At 58.1% G+C, this 27,877-nt stretch overlaps 9 protein-coding genes across 9 annotated transcripts; 3 read left to right on the top strand and 6 right to left on the bottom strand.

The window, feature by feature from the left end:
- Positions 1-85: 85 nt before the first annotated feature.
- A1Q1_02633 (uncharacterized protein) lies at positions 86-2,188 on the bottom strand (the record flags this gene model as incomplete). The annotated part of the gene is made up of 3 exons (XM_014323894.1): positions 86-965; positions 1,010-1,618; positions 1,665-2,188. 3 exons carry the CDS (start codon positions 2,186-2,188, stop codon positions 86-88), a joined length of 2,013 nt encoding a protein of 670 aa, XP_014179369.1.
- A 688-nt stretch (positions 2,189-2,876) lies between these two features.
- A1Q1_02634 (uncharacterized protein) lies at positions 2,877-4,319 on the bottom strand (the record flags this gene model as incomplete). The annotated part of the gene is made up of 4 exons (XM_014323895.1): positions 2,877-3,250; positions 3,368-3,491; positions 3,533-3,996; positions 4,247-4,319. 4 exons carry the CDS (start codon positions 4,317-4,319, stop codon positions 2,877-2,879), a joined length of 1,035 nt encoding a protein of 344 aa, XP_014179370.1.
- Positions 4,320-8,010: 3,691 nt separating this feature from the next.
- On the bottom strand, positions 8,011-8,979 carry A1Q1_02635 (Non-Catalytic module family EXPN protein; the record flags this gene model as incomplete). Its single annotated transcript, XM_014323896.1, has 1 exon — positions 8,011-8,979. One exon carries the CDS (start codon positions 8,977-8,979, stop codon positions 8,011-8,013), a length of 969 nt encoding a protein of 322 aa, XP_014179371.1.
- A 516-nt stretch (positions 8,980-9,495) lies between these two features.
- A1Q1_02636 (uncharacterized protein) lies at positions 9,496-10,289 on the top strand (the record flags this gene model as incomplete). Its single annotated transcript, XM_014323897.1, has 2 exons — positions 9,496-10,027; positions 10,081-10,289. The coding sequence occupies 2 exons, from the start codon at positions 9,496-9,498 to the stop codon at positions 10,287-10,289; spliced, it is 741 nt and encodes a 246-aa protein (XP_014179372.1).
- A 2,438-nt stretch (positions 10,290-12,727) lies between these two features.
- A1Q1_02637 (uncharacterized protein) lies at positions 12,728-13,797 on the top strand (the record flags this gene model as incomplete). The annotated part of the gene is made up of 4 exons (XM_014323898.1): positions 12,728-12,837; positions 12,987-13,277; positions 13,382-13,668; positions 13,757-13,797. The coding sequence occupies 4 exons, from the start codon at positions 12,728-12,730 to the stop codon at positions 13,795-13,797; spliced, it is 729 nt and encodes a 242-aa protein (XP_014179373.1).
- A 497-nt stretch (positions 13,798-14,294) lies between these two features.
- On the bottom strand, positions 14,295-16,323 carry A1Q1_02638 (uncharacterized protein; the record flags this gene model as incomplete). Its single annotated transcript, XM_014323899.1, has 5 exons — positions 14,295-14,802; positions 14,961-15,780; positions 15,854-15,992; positions 16,036-16,190; positions 16,275-16,323. 5 exons carry the CDS (start codon positions 16,321-16,323, stop codon positions 14,295-14,297), a joined length of 1,671 nt encoding a protein of 556 aa, XP_014179374.1.
- A 321-nt stretch (positions 16,324-16,644) lies between these two features.
- A1Q1_02639 (uncharacterized protein) lies at positions 16,645-17,229 on the bottom strand (the record flags this gene model as incomplete). Its single annotated transcript, XM_014323900.1, has 1 exon — positions 16,645-17,229. The coding sequence occupies one exon, from the start codon at positions 17,227-17,229 to the stop codon at positions 16,645-16,647; it is 585 nt and encodes a 194-aa protein (XP_014179375.1).
- A 934-nt stretch (positions 17,230-18,163) lies between these two features.
- On the bottom strand, positions 18,164-19,513 carry A1Q1_02640 (uncharacterized protein; the record flags this gene model as incomplete). The annotated part of the gene is made up of 7 exons (XM_014323901.1): positions 18,164-18,308; positions 18,353-18,581; positions 18,638-18,683; positions 18,729-18,841; positions 19,006-19,207; positions 19,264-19,338; positions 19,388-19,513. The coding sequence occupies 7 exons, from the start codon at positions 19,511-19,513 to the stop codon at positions 18,164-18,166; spliced, it is 936 nt and encodes a 311-aa protein (XP_014179376.1).
- A 677-nt stretch (positions 19,514-20,190) lies between these two features.
- On the top strand, positions 20,191-21,676 carry A1Q1_02641 (protein-arginine N-methyltransferase; the record flags this gene model as incomplete). Its single annotated transcript, XM_014323902.1, has 9 exons — positions 20,191-20,237; positions 20,288-20,314; positions 20,385-20,399; positions 20,446-20,552; positions 20,597-20,688; positions 20,733-20,903; positions 20,941-21,066; positions 21,108-21,546; positions 21,603-21,676. 9 exons carry the CDS (start codon positions 20,191-20,193, stop codon positions 21,674-21,676), a joined length of 1,098 nt encoding a protein of 365 aa, XP_014179377.1.
- Positions 21,677-27,877: the final 6,201 nt, after the last annotated feature.

Below are 27,877 nucleotides of genomic sequence, written 5' to 3' on the forward strand. Positions count from 1 at the left end.
TCCACATTGGCCAAGGATGCGCAAAGGAACCTACCCTAGGATCAGGATAGGCTGTGCCAAAATCCATTACTTTCATTACGTCTCGCTACGACAGAGGACTCTTCTCCCCATCCATGACACCCTTCCCCTTCTGCTGCCGGGACAGAGGCTGCTGCGGCTGCGGCTTCTCGTCCGAGGACGGAGAAGACCGGTCCGCCAGCCGAGGGTCGCTGTTGTCCTTCAACAGGTGCTCCGTCGTCTCCGCCCCGCTTGCCTCCTCTGACGAGATGCCCGGTGAGCTCGCGCCGCCCGGGTGGCCGAGATACTTGAGCTCTTCGGTCGTGAAGTCGCCATGATGCGCCTGGTTGGAACTCGGTGTGGGGGTCGTGACCGGTGGACCGAGGTACTTGATCTCCTCGGACGTGATGTCCTGTCTCCTCGAGAGACTTGGCGTCCTGCTCGGCCTTGGTCCGGTCGGTCGCCTCCGGCGGTTGCGACTGCCAGGCTCGTTCCACTCCTCGCGGTACACTGGTGGGAGAATGTCGACGTCGATATCGTCGTCGGACAGGGAGCCAGCGTCCTCCTCGTGATGCACTATCCGTTGTCGTTGGGCACCGTCGGGTGGGGCCCGTGGCGCCTTGCTGTCGGCTTCGATACCACTCATGTTGTCCTCGATGGTACCATCGCCAGTTGGGGCGACGTACGGCGACACTGCAGTGTCGTCTTGTATCTTCTCGTCCAGAACTTCGGAGTGGTCCCGCCTTCGGCGTCGGCGCCGAATGGCCCATATCGCTAGGGCGACAAGTGCGAGGAGACCGAGCACAACGCCAACCACTATGCCTGCGATTGCGCCGCCGCTCAACCCCTTGCGACCAGAGATCGCCGCCGCACTAGCAGCCTCTGCATCGTCTGAGGCAGCGGTAGATGTCGTAGACGCATCACCGCCTGTGGCAGCTGTGCTTGCATTCTCCGGCTTGATGGGGCCACTTGAGCGGAGTCAGCCTTGCATTCGAAGGTACGATGGACTTACGCTTTCCATAACTGGATGCTGTCGAAAGTACAGGTGGTCGGGAGGTCCGGACGTGTTTCATTGGCAGTTCCCCTTGTCCCATTGACGATGGCGAACTTGTAACGTATTTCGGGATCCAGCTGCCAGTCAAGTAGGTGCACGAATTTAACGCGGTCCGTTCCGTTGTTGGGCTGAGGACTGCCAGTTCTCGGGATCTGATCGACAGGCTGCTTCCAATCCATCGCGTAGGAGATGTTGACGCCCTTAGGATTTCCAGTATGGAAACTCATGTACGGTGGCTTTATCCCACCGTTGGGACCCCATCCTGAATCCAGTGGGGGATCGAAAACGATGCGGCACTCTCCCCCGTAACCGGGCTGGAGGTAGCGAGTGCCTAGAACGGACACGAAAGAGATATTCTGAGGGAGGGTCACGACGTGTCCCGTCGACTTCGTCAGCTCCTCGAGGTCGTCGGTGAAGTTGCCCATGAGTGGATCGCGTGTCCCCGACAAGGCATTAGATAGCCAGGGCTCGCTACTCCCATTCACCGATACGGGAGTAATAACGGGGTTGTCGTCACCGGTCTCACCGGAGCCCGGATCGTACTCAGTCATAGTCAGTTTTTCATCCCTGTCGCTGTTAGATGGTCCGGAGCCAAGTGCGAATGTAAGCTTACGGTGAGAGAGGGAGCTTGTAGTAGACAGAGATGGAATCGATTGTCAACCACATCGAGGGAGGAAAGCGGATGAGTGCGTGCCAAGTAGCTTGTGGAGCTTCCGTCATATTGGTCACCACTGTCATTCGCGTGGAAGCGATCCAGCGTGTATCAGCTTCGACGCTCTTCGATGGCGTGGTGTCCGTTCTAAACGTCGTCACGAGATCAGACAAGAGCGACGACTCCGAGGCGCCGAACACTCTGGTGGTAAAGTCGACACCTATGCCATTATATTGGAACTGGAACTGCGGTTTCGTGATACTCTTGTTGAACCCAGTGAAATTTATTTGCCAGTCCGAAGAATTCACTCCTGGGAGAGGATTCCCGACGTTGTCGAAGGCGGTTGAAAGGAACTGCTGTGCCAAGTGGGACGTAATCATCGGGTCGATGCCAGAGAGCTCTCGGACGAAGTTCGCGGGCGGACTGATGACAGAGACGCCATCGTGCCATGTCTCGTCTGCGCTGGACCTCTGTGCGAGCGCCATTGTGGTGTGCGTGTGTGAACGTGATGATAGTAGAAACGCAAGATTATCTTCGTAGTGTACAAGGCGTCTCATGAGTTTCGCCTCCGCATCGATTAAGAAGAGCAAGTTCCAGAGACTTCATGGGGAGGATGACTCTGGAGGAGACGGAATATTCCCAGGGCCTTCATCGCCCATAACCTTATCGCGAAACTTCCCTATCTTTTGGACTGCTTAGGGGCTCAAGTGAACGACGTTACTGCCGCATCGTACGCTGCATCGCACAAGCTCTTTCAGGAAACTGAAACGCACGGGGATATGCGATCCCCGCGCGTGATTTCCCCAAGTTCCCCACTTGAAGTAAGCGATGGAAGAGACAGTAGGGATGTGTCGAGGGACTTATGGCAGGCGAACGGCATTTTCCGTGAATAGATACTTAATTTAGCGACTCGCTCTCGGCATTCTGGACAATCGCATGGGTTTGTTCGCCATCGGGCGAAAGGCTCTACTAAGAGCAGGATCATCGGACTTAGCAGTTGAACCCCCGGCACGACAGTGCAGCCGAGTTCCTGCTTCGTATCCGGTAGCCTGAGTGTATAGATGAGATGACGCTTTGGAAATGCAGTCAGGGCTGATTGAAGGCTATCATGAGAGGCACGGCCGGAAAAGCCTGTCTGTGAGAGTTAATATACATGTCGAGCTAATGTACAGTCTATGAGTCTTCCGCAAGTTCGCGCTCGAGCTCCCTCAGCTCTTCCTCAGACATGAGACAGCTCTCGTCGACCTCGACGCTGGTTCCAATATCCTCAACCTTTTCATCGACCTTCTCCTTAACTTCGTAGCTCCTCTCCTTCGCAGGCAGAGGACGAGCAGCCCCCGTGCGCGCGAGGTGGTCCGCAGCCTCATTGCCCGCCTCGCCAATGTGGCCTCGGACATACGACAGGCGTACGGGGGCCTTGCGGCTGGAGACCAGGTGCAGCAAGTATCGGATCATGTCGACGTTCTTGACGGCCTGGCCCGAGGCCGTCTTCCATCCGCGCGCGATCCAGCTTGGCGCCCATTTGGTGATGCCTGGTGTGAGCGGGTCTACTTACACGCGGTAGCCATGGAGTGTTAGGAATTGGACCGATGACGTTCAGGCGAGAAGACGTCGAGCCGCAAGGTTGAACATCATGGCCACAGACCAGAGCAGGGAATACTCACACTGGATCGAGTACTGCGAGTCCGTCCGGATCTCCATCGGAAACTTTGGGTATGGGTCATTCTCGAGCGCGATGATGATGCTCTGGACAGTCAGCTTGACCGCCGACGGGCCTCCTTTCGTCCCCTTCCTCAATCATGAAGCTCAGGGAGAAACTGTATACTCACAAGCAATTCGCCCCTGTTGTTCGTCTGCACCGGTCCGCTTACGCGCTCAGCGACGTTCAACTCTTTGGCTTCTCCAGAGTGTCCATAGTAGACGCCGGCACCCGCGGCCGCTCCCTTGGTACCGTTCGCCAGTGATGAGCCGTCCGTATAAACAACAAAATGTCCCTTGTGAACCTTGAAGCCTTTGTATGTGAGCGGGTGAGGGGGGCCTCTTGAGACCGAGCGCACCACATACGGCGGCGCTCCTCCGCCTGCCGTGGTCACCTTTGCGACGCCGCTCATAAGCGCTCCTCCGTGTCCGTGACCAGAGGAGGAGGCAGCAGAAGCATTCGGAGGAACGAACGTCGGAGGAGTGCCGCTGGCAACGAACGCCTTCGCCTCCGCTTCCGTGGGGAACTTCTTGAACTTGGCACTGGTGGTGAGGACGGAGCGTTTGGCTGAACTCACGCTGGGTAGCCTTTCACCTGCGCCTCGCACTCAGCCCAGGTCGCATAAATTCCCGGAGCACGACCCTTGGCCACTGCGTAGTAGCCTTTGCTGGCCTTCGGCCTAGACGTCAGCTCATTCCTATCAGCATTGTCAACTCGACACCTTCCTTCCCCCTTACGTTCCGACCCTCATTCTCTTGCCTCATTCTGTTGTCCAAAAGCAGGAGATTGGCCGAGAGCAGGAAACGAGGGCAGTCGGTTGAAAGGTACACAAATACGCACATACTGCGAGTCAGTGTTAGTGCACTGACAGGGCGACCGAGGCGTGTCAGCGATAGCATTGTGCAGAAGAGACCCATGATGCTGAACTCGCGATTGTTGTGAAGCTCTCGACGTGACGTAACCTGCTGCACGTGACGAACTGTCCGTGGAAAGCACATGAAACTCGCGTGTCAAAATATAGCATCACCTGACCTCCACCAAGATTTTGACTCACTTCGGCTCCGCACACAGGTTTCTAATATGATAGCCCACGCGGGCAACGGTCATAACCTCGGTCCACCAGATAGGAGCGAAGTCTGGTCAGACGAGCAGCGACGCAAGCTATGCGTTTGCGACAGCGAGAGGAACGAGCAAAGTGGGGAATGATGTGTATCGGCTGCGAGTTTCATGCGTCAGAAGGGCGGTCATGCCTCGTCATGAGCGGTCGTGACTAACAGATTGGGCTCCGCGAACAACATACATGACCATCAGCGATTTGGACAGACTCATGGATCTTTGGAACCAGCAAGATACTCCATGGATCGTGCAGTCGCTGGGACCGACGAAGGATCTTGGCCCCATGGTCTCGTCTATCCTCGGCCGAGCCCATGCCCAGCCCAGAACTGAGGTGTTTCCGCGCTCACATGACTGCAGAGAGTCAGTCATGTGAGCGCGGAAACACCGACTCTTTTCGGGGTGACACATACTCCTGGCAGGGTCCCGTCGACGCCAAGGTACCTGGAACATGAAAAACTAAGGCGCTCTTCGTTCTTTTTTTCCGCCCGCTCTCCAGGATAAGTCTGACCGAACTTGGCGTTCTAAAGATCCAGAGCTGCTCCATGAGAGGCTCTGGCACCCGCCGCTATTGTCTGTTGAGAGTTGCGTAATGCCTCCTGTGGCCATAAGCAAATGACAACAGCACGGACAGACTAGATTGGGGTCACTCCAGTGGCACCGGGAGCAGATGCATATCAGTAGTTTCTCCCGATCGAAGGCACCGAAAAGCGTGGAGCGCGTATTGAGAGCTTGCTAAGAGTGCTGAAGAGCAAAGGGATGAAATGGTGTTGTAATCCCAATCTTCTGGTCCTCGACTACTCTGGCAGCCGGGGAAGCTAGCTCTTCGGCGGGGTGCCGTCGCGAGCCTGTTGATGGTTACAGAGGTCTCCACAGGGCAGCCTCACAGTTTTGGGCTCCACCCAGGCAAAACAGTTAGGTTTGCGTACGTCTTGGATCGTGTCGAGAGCCTTTGCGCACTTGGACCGCAGCAGGCCAAGAAGTCCCCGATCTCGAAGTTGGGGAACGCCAAGCCATAGCTGCTGCGGCGCCGCCGGCGACCGGCGACTGATGCGCATGGCCTGGCCATGTGGGTTTGCGGGGTTCAGTCCGGAATATGCCGTTGCGCCGTCGGCGGTTCCAGTCACCGATTCCAACGGCGTCGGCAAGCGCCGACGAGCGACTACTCAGTAACGTGCACACCGACACGAGGGCATCGAAGGGAGGGCCCCGGTCGTCGTGGGCAGCTACTTGGAAGGACGCGTGCCGCACTTAACTGTACCATAACCCACGCAGAGTGCCCCTGCGCTCCTTCTTGGCCAAGCCGGATCTGCATTGCCAGACATCATCGTGGATCTGTTGGCGTCTTTGACGTGGATTGCGGCTGCCGGTGACTTCAGCAGGAGCTATCGCGGGGCTCAGCTCAGCTGCTCGCCTGACTTGCCTTTCGGGCAGCGGACAGATCTTCACCCCGATTAGGACAACCCCGAACTTTTCTAATTCACGGGAGGTGTGTCCAAGTGGAGCAGCAGCTAGGCTGGGAATAATGCGGCAGCATACCGTCATCTGGGTTCCTGGACCGGGTACCCCGAAAAGCAAGAGGGATTGAGACGCTGGGCTGCTGCAGGAGTCAACGCCCGCATTGATGTGCCTCTCAGGTGCCTGCCAGTGCCTCGGCTTGTCTCTTGTTGCCTCTGAGGCGCTTGTTAATCCTGGCCGCCACGTGGCATAGCCAGGGATTACTGCAATAATCTCGAGGTATTTCGGCAATTGGCTCCCCGCTAGCACTCCGTCAGCTAAAGGACCGGTGGACTCCTTCGAGCCTGGCGCAATCGCTAGTGTAGCCTGGGGCTATTCCTGGGCAGCGCGCTATAAGCTAATGGTGCTTTTGCAGGTTTGCTCCAGCTTGACCAGCGCGTCTGCAAGACTGCTTGGACGCCTTGCGCACCTTGTCATACCCGCTAGCGTGGTCGATCGGGCCTGGGCCCCGCTGACAGACTTTTCTAATTGGATTAGCAAACGACGGATCGAAAGAGCCAATGCCCGGTTAAGAAAAAGTGTTGTTTGTACGTATTCCATTTTTTTGAGGCCCCAGGTTCCTTACCCTGCATACGCGCTCCACGCAATGTATCTGCCCCCAGCAGCCTTGCAACGATTGCATGTCCGCCAAAGGCATTTCTGCAGCACTGACCCAGCGTCGATACGCGTCGAGGCTGTACCGGGATTTGGCACGAGAGGGTACGCGGTGCCTCTGTTCCTCCTTTTGTGCCTATGTGCCTTTGTGCCTGGACTTCTATGGGTCTTCAGGCAGTAAACCCAAGTCCCACACCACCGAGCAGGGGTAGCAACCGCGCCAGATAGGGAAGGCAGGCCGTGCATGCCGAGCGAAGCCGGAGCAAGCGCCGTGAGGTGCATGGGGCCAGAGGCCGGTAGGGGTCAACACGAAAAATGACCCGTGCCGACGTTCCGTCCGCAGAAGGCCAGAGACACAAAGGGTGTGTAGGGCAGAGGGTAAGCAGAGCGCGCGTCCCCCTCCGGACGCACGTCGCCCCCTCTCGAAGACTGATGCACGCAGGCGATGCGGCCGCGTCACCCGAACATGCAAAGCACCGACGCGGGCGCTGGACGGTCGCCGCACCTGTGCACACGCACACACAGCATGCAGAGCTTGGCACATCACACGTCGTGCGCGGCTTCGAGCCTGCAGGCGATGCGTTGATGGGCGATTTAGCGGCCGCGCAGTCTTCAGCGCCATGACCGCGCAGGCTGTGGCCTATGACATACGCCCAGCCAGCCCGTGACGCCGCTGCAGATGCCTTCCCCCTGACTCAGCCAGCACACACAGCCAGACTCAGGCGCTCAGTCAGCCTCAGACGACGAGTGCTGCGCCCAGAAAACGCCATCGAGGCGTCGATCTGACGCGCCGACGGTGGCGCCCGGTAGAGTGGTGGGGCGCTACATGGTCTGCTGCTGGCTTCTATCGCATTTGAGGTCAGCGTAAGCCACCAAGCAGCCCACGTCGTGGTCGATGAGCCCGAACGCGAGAGCTCAGGCTGCGTGACGCCGAAGTCGTGTCAACTGCACCACAGATATCGTTCAACGCAAAGCAGTGATGTAGGGGCCTGCTCGTGGATCTTATCAAGCTGTCCGTGCATTGGTCGCGAGGCGTGATCGGTCTTGGAGGGTCGACATCGATGCCAAGAGTCACGCTCATACTAAATCGAGAAATTGTTAGGGAGCGGGCGTTTCAAAACCAACGCCAAGTCCTCCTTATCGCTATCTGTCGATCATCGCCGATGCAGTGGTACTTTTATAACATTTGGGATCCGGTCCCAGTGCATAGAACTCGCCGCGGCAGCAGCCAGCCACTGCTCAAATAACTAATACCCTACAGATAGTCTACAATCTGGTGGATCCAGCCAAAAGAAGGAGACTGGTTTCGAAGGAAAGGTTGCGATGCGAGGACGTGCTAAAACCCAAGTAACAAGGAATTGATGATAAGGCGGTTAATGTGACTTAACCGAGGATCTGCCACTCGACCTCAAGCTCTCCGGGGTCGTTGCTGGGCTGGTCGTCGCTGTCAAAGGGGATCGTGACGATGTTCTGGAGCTGGTTGAAAACGTTGGGCGAGACGTCAATGTCGCCTTGGTTGTGGCACGAAGGGCAAGAGTCAAGGATGGAAGCATCGACAGTGGCGCCGGTCTTCTTGTTGGTGATCCTGACCGTCTTGCCGCAGAAGCCGCTGACGCCCTCGGACGAGAGGCCACCTTGCTTGTACAGAGACGACTCCAGAGCAACCCAGTTGCCCTGGAGACCGCCGTACATGCTCCACTTGTAGTCCTTGCCGCAGTGGGGGTCGTCCATGTCGCTACCACCCATGGCCTTGTCCGTGCCGTCCCAAGGAGTGAAGTGAGTAGCAATGCCGGTGCGGACCTCGCCGCCGCCCTGGTTGCCCTTGTTCTCCTCCTGCTTAGGCTCCTCCTTCTTGGCCTCCTCGGTGGGGGAGGGCTTGGGGGCCTCAGTCGAGGTGGACGAAGGAGCGGCGGAAGACGAGGCGCCGGCGTCAAAGTACTCGGCGCCAGCGTTGTCGCCGGGCTGAGCAGCGTCGGAGGTGGCAGCGGGGGCAGAGGCGGAGGAAGCCGAAGGAACGGCGCTGGACTTGGAGTCGTTCTTCTTGACACGCTCCTCGGCAGCGGCAATGGCCTCGGCACCGGGCCAGCAGCGGTCCTTGCCGTTGTTCTTGTACCACTTCTCGACGTCGCCGCCGACGGACTCAAGGTCACCCTTCTTCAGAGGACGGCAGCAGTCCTGGAAAAAGCCGGTCTGGTCGTTGTGCTTGTCCGGGCAGCTAGAGGCGAGGCAGCGGGTGTGGTACTGGGCGTAGTCCTCGAGGTTGTCGTTCTTGTTGGCATAGTCGCGCGCCTGCAGAGGGGCAGCGGCAACCGACGAAGCGGCAAGGGCGATAGTAAGAAGAGAGGCGTACATGTTGATAGATTTGTTGGTTTTGTGTGGAGTAGGTTGCTGTAAAGCGAGTGTGTTTCGAACCTGCGAAAAGACTGTGGGGGTTGAAAGAGAATGTGTGAGCTTCGAGCTCTTTTTCGGTACAAGGAAGGTAGGGTAGAAAGAGATTTGTCGGTTGAGGGTTGAGGGAAGACAACTTACGAGTAGAGTCAGCCTTTATATACACTGTCGGAGCGATAGCTGTCAAAGGTGGAAGACGAGAGAGTCGGGTGCTGTACCTAAGGAGGGTGGGTGGGAGAAGTCGGGCGATAAGGAAGGTGAGGAGAGGAACGAGAGGCTTGGGAGGTCGAAAGAGAACGAAGAATGAGGGGGTTTGTGCAGGAGGAGAGAGAACGAGCGACCCGTTGGCGTTTAATAGGGCGTTAAGGCAAACTGATTCCGAGGGTGCTGAGCATAAACACGTACGCGCGCTGAAGCCTGAGTGTGCGGTGGTCAGGGCCCGAGTTGAGGGTGCGACCCGCGAGCGGCCCGGTGCCCAGCATGCCCAGCTGCCGGTGTGCTATTCTGGAGTCGTTCTGGCACTTGCGCTACGGGAGATGGAGTCTTAGTGCGTCTCGGGTTGATGGAGTCAAGAATGAAAGAGAATCTGCACAGAATGGCACCCCAACCCTGAGCATAGGAACTGGAGACCCTGGCTGGAAAGCCATGAGGGACATCCTTTTCCCGAAAAAGGAACACTCGCGCGTCTGTACCCCCGGTAGTCCCTGGCGTTCCTGTCTTCTGGACGAAACCCTAACACTTAGCGTGCTGACGAGAGCACGCTCGCAAATCCATGCGGCTCTCGAGGCATGGGAGGCAGAGGTAGTCTGTTCTGAGTCTCCGGAGTCTGGACCGCTGAAAAGCACGCTTCGTATTGACTGTGCAATCTGGGGTCACGCGTGGATCCTATTCACCCTTGCGCACTCCGCAAGCCCTAGCGCCAACGACCCAGGACACCCCTCCATCCAAGACCTCTGTAGCACTGCACCCTTGCCGGATAGCGACCCATCGTCAGCCAAGCTCACCTTCGGCCGTTCGTTTACAAAGCGAACGCCAACGACTAGTGAGCCCCTAAACAGAATCCAGGCTCGGCGTTGCACCCGCTGCCTTATGGATCAATCGCAGCCCCCGATTTCGAACAAGGTGGTGCAGACCGGTCAGCGGCCGGCACCGCGTGCGTCGATGCTAGTGGGAGGAAGGCTCCGCCCAAGCGGTCATTCGGACGGCCGATGCGGTTCGCGGGTAGGAGACCAGGAGATGAGGTCGCACCGCTGGACGGACGGCAGACGCTCTGATGCAATCTGGCCGCTGGTCGCTCGGAGGAGTGTATGCAATCAACAGGGGAAGATGGCACCGTTAGCACTGCCTGTATGGAAACTTGTTCGAATTGGATCAGACTTCTGGGTTGGAGCCCAGCTGACTAATGGAAACGCATATGTTTAATTCCCCTGCAAACTATACCATGAAATGTTGCATCGGATGGACCGCCTCTATATCGAGCACATCAGTGGCTGTCCCCCAACCCCTACCAAGCCGCCTCGGCGTGTTATTTTAGGCCCTGGGCTGATGGTCGGGAACACCTTGGCTCGCAGCCGTTGGTGCGAGAAGTCTGCAGATCGGCGATCAGTGCGTTGAAGGCATCTGAACAACCTATGACGCCTGCTGACCATCCAGTATGCGATATCGAAGAGCCACAACACGCATAGGTACGCAGCCTGTTCGCGGTGTAGTTGTCGGCTGGCATAGATTTAGAAGCAATTAAGGATTTCCTATTTACTGTCCTCCACAGCCCCACCATTGCCTCCGCACTAGGGGTTCTTGCACCCGCTCTGGTATCGACTACCGGACCAGTCAGCCAGGCAGGGTATAGGCATGCGATGACGGGGCAGTGGCACGCACGCTGCCTCACAGAACAGCCTCAGTCGAGCTCAACCTCATCGCCCTCCCGCCCGTCCCCTTTGCCTCGGCGTGCAAGTGGTCTGGACGATCTGGCTCCGTGCACTGCCGGCCTGTGCAAAACCCTTGCCATCTCCGTCTGCAAGAGATGCCACCCTAAACTCCTCGCGCTCCTCGCTGCTGGTCTCCCCAGGTCGCACCGGTACGCGTTTCCGAGAGAGCGGGGCTGTACAAAAGGGGGTGCTCGTAACCGCATACAATGACGGTAAACAAGCCATGTATGTGACCACCCGCGTCTGATTTTGAGGACCTCAAGAACCACTTTTGTCATTCGCAATTCATGATCTGTTATGCGACTCCCACGACCTCAGACCAAGAGCAACATCGTGTCCTGCCAAGAGAAGCGATGTCGTTGTACCATGGGAACGGGCACCAGGCACAGTTCATGTTGACCGGTACCTCGTGTCTGAACCTCTGATCGTATCCCGGATGAAAGTCAGTATCGCAACGTCACACTGTGTTAAGGATCCCGGAAACTCTAAAACGAACCACACCGCGTTCTTTCTTCGACACCCTCACTTGTGCGATGGCTGTGTTTAGTGGTTTCAGCCCACCGGCGACCAGCCGGCGAACGTCCTGAACTCGCGGTGCACGAGATGTCCACCAACGAGCTGCAACCGCTATGGCGTACCCGCCGCAAGCTGAACCCTCATCCGACCTGGCAGGGAAAGATGGGACACCAGAACGCAGTAGAGTTCGGTCAGTGGGTGTTTGGATGTTTGCAAGGTGACAGCCAAGCGCAGGATTGATGATCGACGCCCTTCGGTTGTTCTCGAACACGTTCAGAGTGTGCTGGAGCTCGTTGCGTGGGGAGGCCGCCCCAGACGCACGCCTTCAACTTTGCATGGACGGATGGCTCTTATGGCTCTGTAAGCGGCCTTGTAGATTCCCAGACCGGTAGAGAACCTGCGAACCTCGGCCATCTGTGCGGACTTGTGAGCATGGGAAGATGAGACGTGATGAACTCCCGCAGGACGTGCACTCTGAAACAGCAAGTAGCACCGATGAGAGCGAGCAGTTGGTGCGCTGAAGGGGATGTCTGGCGATCTCACCCTCCCGGCATGCCGGGTACCTCATGGCGGGTAGTACTCGTCTCCGAGGACCGCAGACCGGCACCACTGGTAACCCGGGAGTTGCAGGAACTTGCAGTGTCCGCGACGTAACTCAGCTCTGCTTGGGCATGTGCAAGTCCGATGGCCTGGTAGCACGCCTAGGCGTCCTACCGTCATCGTCAATGCGCATGTCCTATAGCATTCAGTGTATCTTGTTGTCCAAATACCAAGTCGCAAGATCACCAGGGCTCACAAGTACGGCACTTGGTGGTATTACGATTAGTTGTTCTACTTCAAAAGCACTTTGAAAACCTGCCCTGCACCTCTGCAGACAGAGACCGACGCAATAGTCCTGTGCGCTGGACGAATATAAATCACGTGAATGATATCACGTGGCTGCCCCCCCGGTCCCCAACTTCCGAAGCCCAGCACCAGATCGACAGCCGGCCCGCCCTTGGCTATCAGCTAGTTACAATGCATGCCGCATGTGGTCGGTTGTCTAGTGCATGGCAGAAATCTGATACGATGCTGTGTATCGTAATCCCCTTTGCCGGCATGTTCTGATCTTAGTGTGCAGGGTATTTTGTGACAGCCCGCCCTCTGGATCGCCTGTCGGACCTCCACCGGGGTAATCCGACGGAACGTCATTGCCATAAGTACGGGGCTGAAGCGAGCGCGACTGCAACCTTCCCCCTCCCCCTGTCTCTTCTTCGTCCACACTCAACATGGCCGCTGCTGTATCCAGCGGCAACGTGTCCCATTTCGCCCTCGCTGGTGCCCACAACTTCGCTGCCATGTCCGCCGCTCAGCCCATCCACATCGCGACTGTGAACATGTAAGTGGCAAAGCTGGCGGCGGGGGCGCACGGGTCATCTTAGCTTCCTCGGCTCGACGAGCGTTACGCACGCCCTTCCTCCCATCGGCCGACCGAGCAATCACGACTGCACACTTCCACTGATTAAGAATGATGCACTGACTCCCCAGTCGCTACGATGGCAACCGCGACAACCCCGTCCCCATCCCCGAAACTGGCGTGATAAACCCGCCGGACAGCGGCGGTGACCCATACCGCGAGTTCCCCTGGGCTGTGCGCCGCTCACGCCTTGTGGACGCCCTGCTCTCCACTGGTGATCTCGATATCATCGGCTTCCAGGAGGTATTGCACAATCAGATTCTGGATCTGAACGAACTGCTTGGCGAGGATTGGAACTTTGTCGGTGTCGGTCGCGACGATGGCAAGGAGGCTGGCGAATACAGCCCGATCTTCTACGACCAGTGAGTCTAATTACTGACGCAATCCAAACTCGGCGTTGCAAAGACGGGGTCGCCCGCCATCTGCTGCGTACGACGCCCTTCTGAAGGCTGAGGCTGACGACCAGCACGCGCTTCGAGCAGCTGAACTACAAGTCCATCTGGTTGAGCGACCACCCCGATCAGCCCGGATCGATTGGCTGGGACGCGGGACAAACACGTATCGCAACTCTGCTCACTCTCAAAGACGGCGACGGCGCTGTGCACGTTGTCAACACTCACTACGACGACCGCGGCGTGCAAGCACGTGCGCAATCCAGTTTGCTTATCCGCCAGGCTATCAAGGAGTTTGTCAACGAGTCCGAGTCCAAGGGAGCGCCCAAGAACGGCCCCGTCCTGCTGTTCGGAGACTTCAGTGAGTATATGTCTGAATCTCGGCCATGGTGTGATCCGCACCGGAGCTCGATCGATGCGCGACTGCGCATTAGGCTTTAACCTCTTAGCTCCGGAGAAATCTGGAGGGGGACCCTTCAACACAACCTGAAACGTTTCCAATGCACACACCGGCGCACGTGTGGCTGTGCAGCATGCCCTGCCCGCGCGTGCTTTCCTTCGTTTCTTCGAACGTTCCACCTTGCTTTTGAGTGATGACCGATGGCGTCCGCGCTGGTACGCCGACATGCGGAAACGTGCCGATGCGCAGATCTATTCTGGGCGGAAGCGATGGACGCTATGGATAGGCTCGGTCCGCTCGGCGCCGCCCTCCTTGCATCTGGCGTCGGGAAGCATGATACCGGAGCGGCCTTGGGAAAGAGCCCGCCCCGAAAGGCCGCCCTCGCCATGAAACTGAAACATTTTCGCATCACCGCGCGCATGGCGTCCAACTCGGCGCTTCGTCACTTCCAGAGAGAGAGAGACGGCGTCGGTGGCTGCCCGCGCTAGGCCCATGCAGACGCGTATGACGTTCGCGAGTGGAAGCTTGCTCTGCGATCGGGATATGACATTGTTCGAGCTTCCGATTGCTGGCCGCTGCGGCCATAATCACTTCACCGCTTGACACCTGAACGAGGGACACGTTCGCTGACTCCAGACTCGCCTGATAACGAGGACGGCTACAAGAACATTGTGTCCCAGAACCCGCTGCCGAACGGGAAAGACTCGTTCTCGTTCCTCGACACGTTCAAGCACGTTGAGCTGCGACAGAAGGGCAAGCGCGGCGGTCAGAGCGCGCCTTACGGCCCCCTGGTCACTTGGACTGGCTTCACGGCGCCGGGGCAGACGCAAACGACCCGCATCGACTTCATCATGATGGGCGCTGACGTTGGAAGCAACGTTGCCCGCGGAGGCTGGAAGTGCACGCAGTACTCGGTCATCGATAACTGGATCGAGGAGGGCGACAGCTTTGGGTGGACTGGGCGATGGAGCGACCACCGCGCCGTTCGCGCTACCATCAGCCCGTAGGTCTGCGCCATCCTCCGCCAGAGTAGTAGAGAGCCGGCTGCAGCGTAGTCGCTCCGTAAGTGTTCGCCGTATACCGCCTTCTGTGGAACTTTTCCACGTCGGAGTCAGTATCCCTTCATCGACGTTAGTTTTTAGACCCATATGCAGCAGAAAGTGAGAAGTGTTCCAAATTCCATCAAAGGCGTTTCGTTCGTCTTTCGTTACTGCTTGTCATTGTTCGTGGTTTGCCCCCGCGTCAAGGCTCACTTGATCACGAGGTCAACGTCGTCGAGCTTCCTATCCTTCTCCTCGTCCCCTTCCACGGTGACCTTGATACCAACGCCCGACGGGATGCACTGCTTGCCAAACTCGTCGATGAGCTTGCCCCTAGCCTCGACGCCGGTGCAGTGCAGGGGGACGATCCAGTCGGGGCGGGGGCTCATGCGCTTGCCGAGGAAGTTGACAGTCTCGGCGACGGGTTGCGTCTCGATCGGGATCAGGTGCAGCCCGCCAACGACCATGTGCACAGGGCGCTTGTTGAATACGTCCGGCGTCGAGGAGATAACGTTGCAAATGCCTGCGTGCGAGCACGCCGAGAACAGCACCAGGCCGTGTCCCTTCACGTCGACGGCGACGTAGCGTTCATCCTTGAGCAGCTCGTCCGTCACCCACCCGCCTCTCGGTTTGGCCGCCTGCGCCTCAGAGCCAGAGGTAGGCATGGCCTCCTCCCCCTTCGCCTTGGAGCCATCGGCGTCCTTCTCATCTTCGTTCAGCATCCACGTCACAGCCCCAGGCAACCCCTTCTCGAACGGGTGCACGCGCGGGATCTCGCCAGAGACGTACACGCCCGTCCCCTTGCCTGCGGCATTCTTGATTTCGTGTCCCTCGGCATGCAGGTCTGGGGCTCCGTTCAGAGCCCGCATCTCGCTGAAGCTTGGGTCGGGAAGCCAGTTCGTGATCGGAACGTACTTCGGGCCAGGGGCGAGACCTCGTCTGATCGGCCGATCCGGGTGCAGGTCCAGCTTCAGCGGAGTCTGCGCACCCTGCGCATTGCGCATCTTCAGAGTCTCCAGGATGCCTCCGGAGTCTACATGTCAGCTGTACTAGCCTCCGTCGGAGGTTTGGAGGAAGGAAGGTGCAGGGCCGTGGGGTCCACTCACGGTCGCGGTGCCAGTGGCTCAAGACGAAGGCGTCGAGCTTGGTCAGGTCGACGTCCAGGGCCTCAACGTTGCGGCGGATGCTGAGGCCTTCGGGGCCCGTGTCGAACAGAACCTGGAATTGCTCATCGCCTATCGTCGTCTTCTGTCTCCGTCAGCTTACCGTGGGGTACCATGTAGCTCACGATAAGTATGCTCAGGCCGTGGGCGCCGCAGCAGAAATCTTCGAACCGCGTGAGAGGAAGGCCAGTTAGCTCGTCCACAGGATTCAGGTGGTGGTGCAAATGCTGGGGCAGCTCATGGCTGAACCCTGGGGGGAGGCGTTGCAGACGCTCGATGCCTGGCGTCAGCTGGCCACAGTCGGGACGTAGCGTCAACAGATGGTGGTGAAATAAGAGGCTAATTGCTGCGGAAGTGAACTCACTGTTGTCCACGAGGACGAGGAACTCGAGCTTGTCGACACGCTGAGCCATGATGTGCTGTCAAGTTGCGAGAGGACGATCCATGCTTGAGTACGCCCAGATCCAACTTGCCCAGCAGCCTCTGGTGGAGGTATTCGTAAGGCTGAACTGATCGCCATTCGGAGTTCGATACCCCACACCCGACTTTCGGAGATGGCCGGGCGCGCGGTCATGTATAGTGGCGAACCAAACAACATGCATGCTAACAACAATGTGGATTTGTGAACGGTGCAGACTCTTTGAGCTGAAGCAAACAAGGCTACGGAACAGAATATGAGTTTTGAATACAGGCCCATAAGCTATGGGTACTGTAGAGTGACGAACCGAGGTTGGTTAGCGGGGGAAAGGCTTGAGATCGTCTGCAAGGTCGGCGGCAAGGCGACGTCTTTGAGTCGCGATCCTGCGCCGGAGATCTGCTGCTTGGGCATCGAGCTCATCTCTTTCGGATCCACGAGAGAGCTGGACTGTCGTGGGTTGAGGCGGGATCTTTAGGAGCCGTCCGACTTGGCGACGCTTGAACTTGGCCGGTGGCGTACGAGAGACCTTGTCTTCGGTCGTGATCGTAGCTGCACGTTTGAGGGACCTGAGATGCTGGGAGGATCGACGCTTCTCGCTGAGGCGATGACGACTGAGGAAGCTCCCCCGCTTCTTATAGTTGCCGTAAGTGCGAGCGTTGGAAGGAGAAGCTTCAGTCGACCTAGCAGATCCAGCGGAGCGGGCGGCCCTCGCGGACCTGGCAGACATGGATGAAGCGGCACTGAAGAGTCGGGACCGGAGGGGAGGGCGCGGGGCTCGCTTGGCGCCGAGGGTTGACATCTCATGCTCAGTATCCTCGACATAGCCGGAGGTGGTCGATGCGGGTCGGCGGCGACTGCGCACCATCAAGGGGTGGAGGAAGGTGAAGCGATCGAGGAACATTTGTATGGTCAATGGGGTGGTCAACTTTGAGGGTGAGTGAGAGCAGCCGGCAGCGTTTGAGGCAAGTCGTGAGGACAAGGACGGAGGGCAGACAAACAGAGGTCCAACAGATCTGTGGGAAGGTTAAACGATGCGGTGAAGATAGCAGGAGGGAACGCTTGAGCTGCAGGTGGTGAAACACTAACGACGGCGAGACTGTCAGGCCCCAAGCAACAGAGAGCAGAGGGGAGCTAATGACCTATCCAATCGACATGTTCGATAAGCAGACCGTCAATTAGCGATCTGTTATTATTATCACCACTAGGGGCGGCGGACTTCCGCAGGAACGAGCATCGCTCACGGCTGCCAGATCCACCGCTGCTGAACGCGAAATTGCTATCGCTCTCTGGTCAAGAGTCCATCGCACACGCACGCTGCCAAACTTGCTAGCATGCTGGATGGCTTCAGTCGGAGCCCCGAAAGTCCAGTATGCCGCTGACCACCCATCCAGCAATCTACCGGGTTGGCAACTTAAATGTCAATCTCTGAGCACTGCGGCAAGCTTGCCAAGACCGCCATGCCGAGCGATCGAGGCCCAGATCGAGGATCGAGCCGGTCGCACTCGGAACCGCCGGGAGGTGCATTCACGAGGCCACCTGTTAGGTCACGGGCAATGATGACATTCCAGAGATCTGTGGGGTCGTCTCAATCAGTGTGCAGGCTCTGGAATAGTGGGAATACGCCCGAACGGTTCAGGTACCATGCACCACGGCAGATTGTCAGTCACCGTGAGCGCCCTCCTTGTATCAGTAGCATAACGTCGTGAATCAGGCGAGATCGGTCCGGTTCTTCCGCCATGCAGCTGGGCATCCGGGACGATCAGCGCAGTGACCGTGTCATGTCAGTGAGCTGCGCCATCGACGTGGAGCTGAGAGTCGCATCTAAGGTGTCTAAGTTAAGCCGAAGGGCCGGGTGTAGGGGTCTGGGTTCGCGGAGTGCCATTGCCGGTAGCCGGTGTGTTGGCGCCGCTGGGACCGAACGACGAGACGGCAGGGATCTCGTTCTGGTCCCCTCCCTCCGCCATGGTATTGATGTAGGCGCTACGGGTCAGCTTCGAGGCAACGGTAGAAATCATTCAACGCACTTGAGGAAGTGCCTCCAGCTCGCCTTGGACGGCGTGAAGTGGCCACCAGTGTGGTGCTCAACTCGTCCGTTCAGAGTGGCGTCAATGAGAGACTGACTGCGCTCAGGGGTGACGACAACATCGTTGTCTCCCAGCACATGCAGAACCGGCAGTGATTCGGAGAGCGGGAAGTAATTTGAGAAATCCGGGTTCTTGGGCTCGGGCTTGAAACCACCGACAGCAATAATGACTGTGAAAGTCAGAACCGCAGGATTATGTACTGCATGCTGTATGCAGTGTACTTACACTTCGGCTTCGGAAGACCTTCGGGGAAGTTTGGGTGGAGCCCGGGCTTCTCGAGCTGGAGCGTTAGTTACCGGCCGAAGCCGCCTCTCACCAAAGCACCCAGAACAGCAGCCATGCAAGCTCCCTGAGAGAATCCCATAATACCGTCGAAGGGCCCGTTCTTCTGCATGAAGTCGTACACGTAGGACACCGTCTCGTCAAAATCTGCCAATATCAGCGTCGCTCTGGATGACCACGGCTTGCTCGGAGCCGCCGACTCCGAGATTTGCTTAGCGATTGGAGTCTGAGCGCTAACAGCCGCCTCATGAATCTGCAGCAAGCTACGATTCCGAGCTTGCCGGCCCACATACGATGGCACCCCTACTCACGCTTGTATACGCTCCTGTCACCCGGGCTCAGCCACCAAGCTCGAGGCGTGGTCTCAGGCGTCTGCTCGGCCTCCTCGGTCGTCGCCGACGAAGCAAAGTCATCGAGGCGCTGGTTCCACGGCATGTCCGCCTTCTGAACAATGACAGGGGGCTCCAAGAATACGAACTCGGCATTCTTGCACGTTTTCCGGATTGCGCCGAGCTGCTCGTTAGCGAGAAAGCTCGAATGGGTGCCTGTGGACCGGCGTATGCATCGACCTCGTTCTGGAAGTTCGAAGAGACAAGAGCAATGTGGAACGCAGCGTCGCCGAGCCAACGCTCAAACTCTGACACCTGTCTCGGGCATGTCGTCAGGCCACAACAAGATGGCGCCGAGATCTACCCAGTGCGCAAGTCCCGAGCCGATACCATTTGCCATTGCCGCCGGACGCTTGAACGTGCTCACCTGTTTGGAGTAGATGGTCGCATTTTGCGTGAAGCCACAGAGGGCGAGGATTTTGATAGTCATGGTGGATGAGTCGACGTGATGACCAAGAATTGTGGGAATGGCAAAATCGTGATCCCCGTACGGTTGCGGGGTAGATGCTGAAACGCTTGGATAGTCCGGAAATACGCCGAGCGCCGCGCCTCCACTCAAACAGTGACTGCCGCGTCCTGGATAAGCACACACAGCGTGCGGTGGGCTACACAACTTTGTCGGCAGCTACGACACTCAAGAGCGTGCCAGGGCGCTCAGCGCGCTGACTCAACACCGCACTGCAACGCGTCTGCACATTCCGTTCGTTTAACCTGCTATCCGAGCGACGCATCGCCGTTGCCCACGTTCAGCCGTCGTGATATAATGCTGGTCCAGAGAGACTATGTCTGTTGACTTCCATCGATCATCGCAATACATTGCAACTCGTCGGTCACGGCACGAGGCTGCCGAGCATCAGAGCCTCCACCGCCTTCTCTCCTGCAAGAGATCATCCCCCTTCTTCGTCCTGCAAGTGAATTACGCCTTCCTTCGTCGAGCGCCATCGCGCCAAGCGCCGTACCCCTGCTTCACTGGAGCCCCACAACCACGTGGCGTTAACTCTTTGCTCGACGTCCAAGCTGAAAGCCTGATTTCCGCCCTTCGCTCGACTTTTGATTTCCTCTCCAGAGCCAGCACCGCGAGCGATACACGCCCGAAACACGACCACGATGGCGCCCTCTGAAGACGTTACCATGGACGGCAAGAATGAAGTCAAGTGAGTGGACTTGCGGCATTCTATCTGCTCTCGTGACTGACTGTGATCAGGAAACCCGTCGAGGATGGCGAGAACAAGTGAGCTGGCTGGCTTTCGGCCCGCAGGCGTCTAACAGTGCAGGTAAGACTTCTACTTCACCTTCTACAGCAGCCTCCAGAACCAGTACGTGCAAACCCTCCCTCACAGCAGAGAGTTGACCTCTTCGCAGGGCGAACATGATCGGCGACGTGTCAAGAACTGGCACCTACCGCAAGGCTATCCTTGGAAATGCTGCTGCGGCTATTCGCGACAAGGTCGTGCTGGACGTTGGAGCCGGTACGTCACTGAACTTGATGGAGCTCGCGGCTGACTTGCAACAGGTTCCGGTATCCTGTCTTACATGGCGGCTCAGGCCGGCGCGAAGGCTGTCGTTGCCCTCGAGGCGTCGAGCATGGCGGAGAAAATTCAGATTGTGTGTTTCAGCCTGTTATGGTGGATAGATCACTAACTCTCCAGCTCGTTGATCAGGCCAACAAGGACGAGACCAACCCGCATCTGCGCAACCGAGTCCGCGTGGTGAAGGGCATGGTCGAGGACAAGAAGGTCCAGGAAGACGTGATGAAGACGGGAAAGGTTGACACGATCATCTCTGAGCCCATTGGCGTTATGCTGCTTCACGAGCGGATGGTACATTTCATTGGCGGCGACTGCTGACGGCGCACAGGTGGAGACTTTCCTCCTCGCTCGCGACCTCTTCCTTAAGCCCGGCGGCAGCATCCTGCCCTCGGCCGGTCACATCTTCTTCTGCCCCTTCTCGGACGAGGGGCTGTTCAACGAGACTGAGCAGAAGGTATCTGCTTATCCTGGATTTTGCTGACATGCCAGGCCCAGTTCTTCAACCAGACCCTCTTCGGTACCGACTTCACCGCACTTTACGAGCCGGCTCGAACGGAGGTCTTCGCGCAGCCTGTTGTCGGAATCTTCCCTCCGACCTCGCTGATGTCGGCGCCAATGGCCCCCAAGACGTTTGACTTCTACACCTGCAAGCTCGACGACCTGCTTGACTTTGAGATCCCGATTGAGTTCATCGCGTCGCGGACTGCTGTCATGCACGGGCTGGCATCGTGGTTCGACCTCGACTTTGAGCCGAGCCCGCCGAACCAGCCGGCTGATGAGACGGAGGAGGAGCTCGTGCGTCAGTGGGACTACCCGGTTGGACAGGCGTCTGCCAACTGGCTGTGGATGCCGGGAGAGCTGCCGCTGAACCCGGGTCCGACGCCGGAACCGCCACGCAAGGGCCTGAAGGTCACGCTGTCGACGGGACCCAACGGTGAGTACAGCTGCGCAGGTTAGGACTGACGCTCAGCCGTTCGGACGCACTGGCAGCAGGCGCGCTTGCTGCTTCCGGAGCCGCTGGCCGTGAACCGGAACGAAAAGGTCGTCGGCTCGATCAAGTTTAAGGTGAACGCGTCACGGAGCTACGACCTGACGCTCGATATTGCTGTCGACCGTCCGGGCCACGCTGCGCAGCCCAATCCCCTGCAGCGAGTCGCGACCTACAACCTGTCCCAGCAGACCTTCAAGTGAGTGTTCGACTGAGTGTGGGGTTAACGGCAGCTACTCCTACACCGGCGAGCAAACGGCCGGCGTTGTTTAGACACGCGCAACGATCTTGACTGGCCCACTCTCACGGGAGACTTGACCACCCCTTCCTCATCTCGATGAGGTACTCCGCCTCTCATGTGTACTTCGACTCTCCTCTCCGTTCAGCTTCTTCTCCATCTCATAACTACTCACGCTACACCATCCGATACCCGCTGGCCGCGTTCCCTCCGCTTTGTCATTCCGTTTTCATTCAGATTCTGTTCATAGAGGCTAACTTGCATTCCACTTCCATTTCACACCATCGGTTCGTTTCTAGTTATCAATAGCCACATAGCTCGATGCCATCGCCACTACCACCGCCATCACCTGCACTCGTACCGGCCAACAGCCATACCGGGCTATCAGGAAAGGTACTCGTGCGTAGATAAGGAAGCGGCGGGCCGAGGCCGCGCCAGCGCCATTTGGTACGGCGATAAGGTGGTCAAGATGGTGCGATAAGAGAAGGTTCGTCAAGGCAACGTGCCATGCCTCCGTCCCCGGCGCCTTCTGACAGCGCCTGAGCATGGCCAGACACGGCCCACGGAGCCCAGCTCGCCTGCTCCACATCCTGCGGCCGTCCCAGGCTCATTCATGTGCTCAGCCAAGCGCCGCGCCGCTCGTCGTGAAGAAGCCTTGCAGCGATGCTGTGCCGCTCCACAGGCGAAGCCTTATCGGTGCTCCACATGGGCCTGGAGTGACAATGCTGTTCTTCCGCCAGGCCCGCCAGATCCGTCACGGCACCCACCTGACAAGTGACAAGGTTGCCGCCGAGGGCGAGATGTGCGCTCCGATGTTCCGACGTTCTATGCTCCAATCCTCCGCTTTCCGAGCTGGAGCCCAGAGGGGCCCAGAGCATCTCGCCACTCCGAGATGACGAGAATGCCTCCTCGCAAGCACTTTGCCACACCCAGTGACGGCCACGAGCGGTGACATACCGGCTACACACACCCCGATGCAGATGAAGTCACTGCGGGCACCTAATGTGCCCGCCACTCAGCGCTGCAGCCTGGGTTGAGCTGACGCCATACCGACACGCAACAGCTGCACACTGCGACAGTCTTTCATTAACGATCAGTTACGAACCTTGTGAACCTTGTGTTTATGCGAGCAGTGGATCCTCGCTCCGGGGTACCGGGGTGGAGTCGCGTGTCCTCGTATGTCATCCCCTTCTGTGTCCGATCCTGACGTCTGGTTCGCCGAGCGACGTGAGGGCTGTCTATCACATGATGTGGCTAGCAGAGATAGGCGATAAGCCGTCCCGCTTTGGCGCTGTGGTGGCATGTGACCGCACCCCGGTTGTTAGATACCGGCTCTTTTCATTCTATCATTTGACCTACCTGCCGCCAGGCCGAAGTCCAGATGGAGAGGTGGCATTTGACCTCGCTCGAGGCTCAGCACGTACCGTCAACGAAAGAGGTAAAGAACAAACAAGGTGAGGGAGGCGGGTCCATACGGACCAGCTTGTACCGTATCGGTCAGTCAGGATAGACAGCGATTCAGCGTGATTCCCACACTTGGGCTCGACGATCACGTCGGACGTGCATGTCGGACTGTCGGCCTAGGACAATGTGAACGGGACGCCCGATCGAGACGGTGATATTGGGACCCCGAAACACCATATTCCCTGCATCGACAAGCTCAGAGTAGCAGCAATTGCTTCAACTCGTTGAGCTCGATGAGAGTGAGAGGTAGCGGAGCAAACCGACACACCGTGGTACTAATTCGTCCGTCGCTGGTTACTCTTACTGCACTCTGGCACATTGCATGCCTCGCGTAAGTGTGCCCAGGGCTCAGCGTCGTGGGAATTGGCGTGCCTCGCGTCGTGTGTTCCTCACGCTACGTGCCTGGTCCCCCTCCTGCCCCGCTGCCCCGCCGCAGTGTAAGCGGTGGGGGTGCGGAGAGTAGTGCCTGTGCCTGGACCGACGACCCGTCAGCGCAGACGAGTGCAGACGGAGAAGACAAGCAAGGGTACCGAACAACGAGCCGTCGTTTGTCTCGGATCGTCGACTGTCCTCCTTTTGAGGCCCCGTCGTCCAACAGGCGACTGCTGCTGACGACGAACGTGGTCGGTATAGCGCAAGAAGCGCGTGCTGGAATCGACCTCCTCCTATGCCTGTACTCGTAGCCTTCGCATCTGCGCGTCGATCAAATTAGTTTAAGATAGAGTTCTGCACATTTCACCGCATCAGAATTGTTTGTAACGTCGGATGCACCGACGCACGCCTCGCTGAACTCTGTGTGCTTTTCTGGCGTGCGTCGTAATACAAACTCGAGACTTTGGTGCGTGCGCTAGTTTACTCTCCCTTGCATCGTATGAGGTTTGACGACGCAGACGCCGAGGACGGACAGACTGCTGTGCACATTTCCTTGGAACCGCGGAGCATCAGATATCCCGTTCTGTCACGTTCTTGACGGCGATCGTCGGCTGCGCGCAGGGCTGCACGAGTACATCGGAGTGGACGATCAAGCAGTTTATGCACAGCCGTGCTCTTCGCTTCCTTAATCGTGAGTGTGACACGCGCACCGCACGCGGAGGTCTGCTGCGCCGGGACGGTTCTTGCGACTCTGCAGTCACCTATTGCATCATGCTCACTGCCACCTTGGCCCTCGATGTCATCATTGATGGCCCTACTCACGATCCTCGGCGCCCTTGATGACATATGCATGTTCATATTGGTCGAGGGTCACTCAGCTTTCAGTGCCTTCAGGCAATAGGCAGTGTGGTGCGGACGTGCCTGCGGCACTGTCGACCTTGTGCCTCTGACTATCGCTCCATGCCGCCGGGGTGCATTTCTCCGCCTTCTTTTCGCCTTCTGCCTCTTCCGGTCACTGCGATGCAGCAGCTGGCGAATATAGCGACGAACGATCACGAGCGTGAAGGCCATCACGAATGCAATTTACCCCGGAAGTCGCAGTGACGGTCCTGCCGGTGTCGCGACGGGATGCCAGGATAGCACACACAGACCCGGGCTGTCCGGACGCGTCGACCCTTTCCTTCCCCGCGTCGTGTGGTGCGTGTGGTCTGGGAGACTCCGCGTTCCATTCTCGGTCAGCGGGGTGCTCCTCTCCACATCCTCGGTGTGAGACCTATCGTACACGTCGCTCATTGCGTCAGATAGTCGCCGATGGGCATTTCGGCGCCCGGCTGCCTCATCATTTCGAAGGTGCCGGCACCTCGGTGCGCGGCGGATAAGAATGCCTGAGTGGAAGGTAGCCCGCCCCTCCGGTCTGCTCAATGTGTGCTGCGCCGTAAAAGAGGGAGTCGAGGAGAAAGAGCGGGGTGCATATCGGAGGGTCGTTACTTGAAACAGCAACCTACGCTGTAAAGCCGCGCATTAGTGCCGTCTTCTTCGTACCTTGGCGACTTGATTTTTGCCTTTCTGTGTGCCGAGAACTGAGGGCGCTCTTCGCTTTACTGGTATCAGCCGTAGAACACGATCCAGGAGCTTCCATTGGAGATGGCGGGTACCACGAGGCAAGGAGTGATCAGCAGGGCCGGAGATAGAGCCCAGGCTGAAACGTTGAGACCTCAGTTGCGGGTTGCGGCTCCGTTCTTGGATGTCCTGCGTGGCGTGCTCTTGGTCTCTCTCAGTCGCATGGTAATTGGTGTCGAGCAGCAGCTGGAATAAGCGAAAGGCGGCGTTTCAGAAGAAGCACCTCTGACTCTTGGAAATGCTCATGAATATCGGAAACACTTAAATGAAGCAAGGGGGCAGGGGTAATCGTCACAGCTGCATCGCGTCTGCTACAACCGCAACCGCAATTGCGGCCGCTATCGCGATCTGCGTTGACCCTGTTATACACCGAAGCAACGATGAGTGGAGGAGCAGTGGGTTAGCCGCGGTTAGGACAGCGTATCGCGTAGAAGCTGCTGCACAACGTAAACTGTCCATAACTGAACAAGCGGTCGGTTCGGTGAGACATGCGGGTCACCATGGGCACGGGAACTGGCGGCACATTCGGCAGCGGCATAACGACAACGGCATCGTCGACCCACCGAACTTACCCCGCATTCTGTCCCCTATGCACCCTCCTTTCGTTGACAAGAGCTCAAGCGAGGCATTTCTGCCTGATAGAGATGGCAACCCTCTGCACATCTGCTGATCCGCTCAGCGCGGTGTCTGACAGTCTCCCGTGCCTGCATCCGTCCAGCCCTCGTCGGTGTCTTCGTCAGCCAGTCCGAAGCCACGACCATAGCCACAGTGCGCACTTCTGGTCCTTCATTGTGTCAGTTGTTAGGACGACTGCGGGCGTTGAATGTGTCGGACCTCAAGCGCCGCATGCGCCGCAGGTGAACCGAGTAAGCAGAGGAACCAGAGGAACGTCGAATGGACAGCTGGGCCGTCCGCCGCACTGCGCGTCCGCGGTGCGCGCCGTAATCATGAAAGGCCCAGTCCCTGCATGTCGAGAGTTGATGAATTCCAGGACCGTACGACTGGCTCCGTGATGAATGAGCCGAGAGTTGTTGCGGCGCTGTGGATTTCCCGATGAAAAGCCTGTTCTGCGCCTGGCGGAGAAATGCAGTGGACGCGGCTTGGGTATAGGCTGGATCCAGCAGATGACAACGTTGCGATAGACGCACAAAGGCAAGATGAGGAACTCAGGCGAGCTCAGGCCAGAACGGCGGATGTGACTGATGAATGGTCACGGGCTGGGAGCGTGACGGGTGTACGGCGTCGAAGTTGACGAAGAGTGCCTCGTCTCGTTGCATGCAACGCACATGTCGACACTGGCAGAACAGGTCCAGATGGCGCAGACCTCAGGGGCACGCGAGGGAACCCGCCGCCTCTGCCCTTATCCCTCCGTGTCCTCTGCCTATCTGAGGTAGCGGTTAAGCGCCTGGCCCTCGGCCTCGTGAGCCTTTCGGCCCCCAGCCCTGAGATTCCCCTTGCCTTTGTTCTCTGGTCTTCCGCCTTCAACCTCGTGGCCAGCCAGGGGGCCGAGGCTACAGAGGTCCTCTGGTGGTATGCCTTCACGCTCTCGGTGCGTGCTGCGTTGTGGCCTTGGCGCTAGACCCCCAAGTTTGGTACCTGAACAGGATCAGCTCGCGCGCTAAACTGCTGCAGACCATGCAGAGAGTGAGTGAAGGAGCTGGCCTCGATGCCCCTGCAGGAGCCGCGGGCCATCCACCGGTCGGTCAGCGAGTGCATGCAACGAGCAAGACGTTGCGACTGCATGCAGCAAGACGAGATCAAAGACGTGCCTTGCCCTTGGGTGAGCGAGCTTGAGCGTGAGTACAGCATACCTGCCAGGTCAGACCTTCCTGTCAGGTCCAAGTCATGACTGCAAGACACCACCAGTTCCAACTTCGCTCTGCCTTGTTCTTCCCACCCGGCTATCGGCCACCGGCCCTCGAGACTACCACACTCTGCAACCGCTCATCCTCTCTAGTCACCAGCCGTTCCTGCTCCTCGTGCTCCCTGGCGGTTTGTCTGCGTCCTGCGTCCTGCTCCTTGGCGCTTCCTTGACCCCGCACTCTATACGCACACTGCACACCTACGACTATTGCATCCACTTTTGTCTTTTGTCACCATCTCATCCTCCGCAAACACCTCGGCCAAAGCCAACCAGCAGTCTTCGCGCACGCCACCGTCGACTCTCTGGCCATCTGTCACCAGCCGGGCCCTACGCCACCACCACTCCGGCCCTCCGCCCTCCGCCCCTCCCTGCGCCCACGCCTGAGTCTCAATCCTGGTGTCCTGCTGTCCTGTGTCCCCAGCCGACGCCTTCCCTTCCATCTTTCCTCTTCAATTTTCCTCCATCCGTCTGTCAGACCAAGCTCGCTTCCCAGGGCCGCCGTCCGACCCGTTCTTCGACCTTCGACCTTCCGTCGCGGCTCTGGCTTCTTTTCCCACCGTTGCCACGTCCCGTCGCATCCTTCCCGCACATCTCGCTCCGCATCTCCCCCGGCCCTCAACGTTGCAACGCATAACGACGCCTCCTGTCGCTTTCGACTTGACTTGATCGGAATTCCCGGCGTCATTCCTCTGACACCTCATCGACCTTGATCCATCCGA

Source organism: Trichosporon asahii (genome assembly GCF_000293215.1).
Source record: "Trichosporon asahii var. asahii CBS 2479 unplaced genomic scaffold scaffold00051, whole genome shotgun sequence".
NCBI lineage: Eukaryota > Fungi > Basidiomycota > Tremellomycetes > Trichosporonales > Trichosporonaceae > Trichosporon > Trichosporon asahii.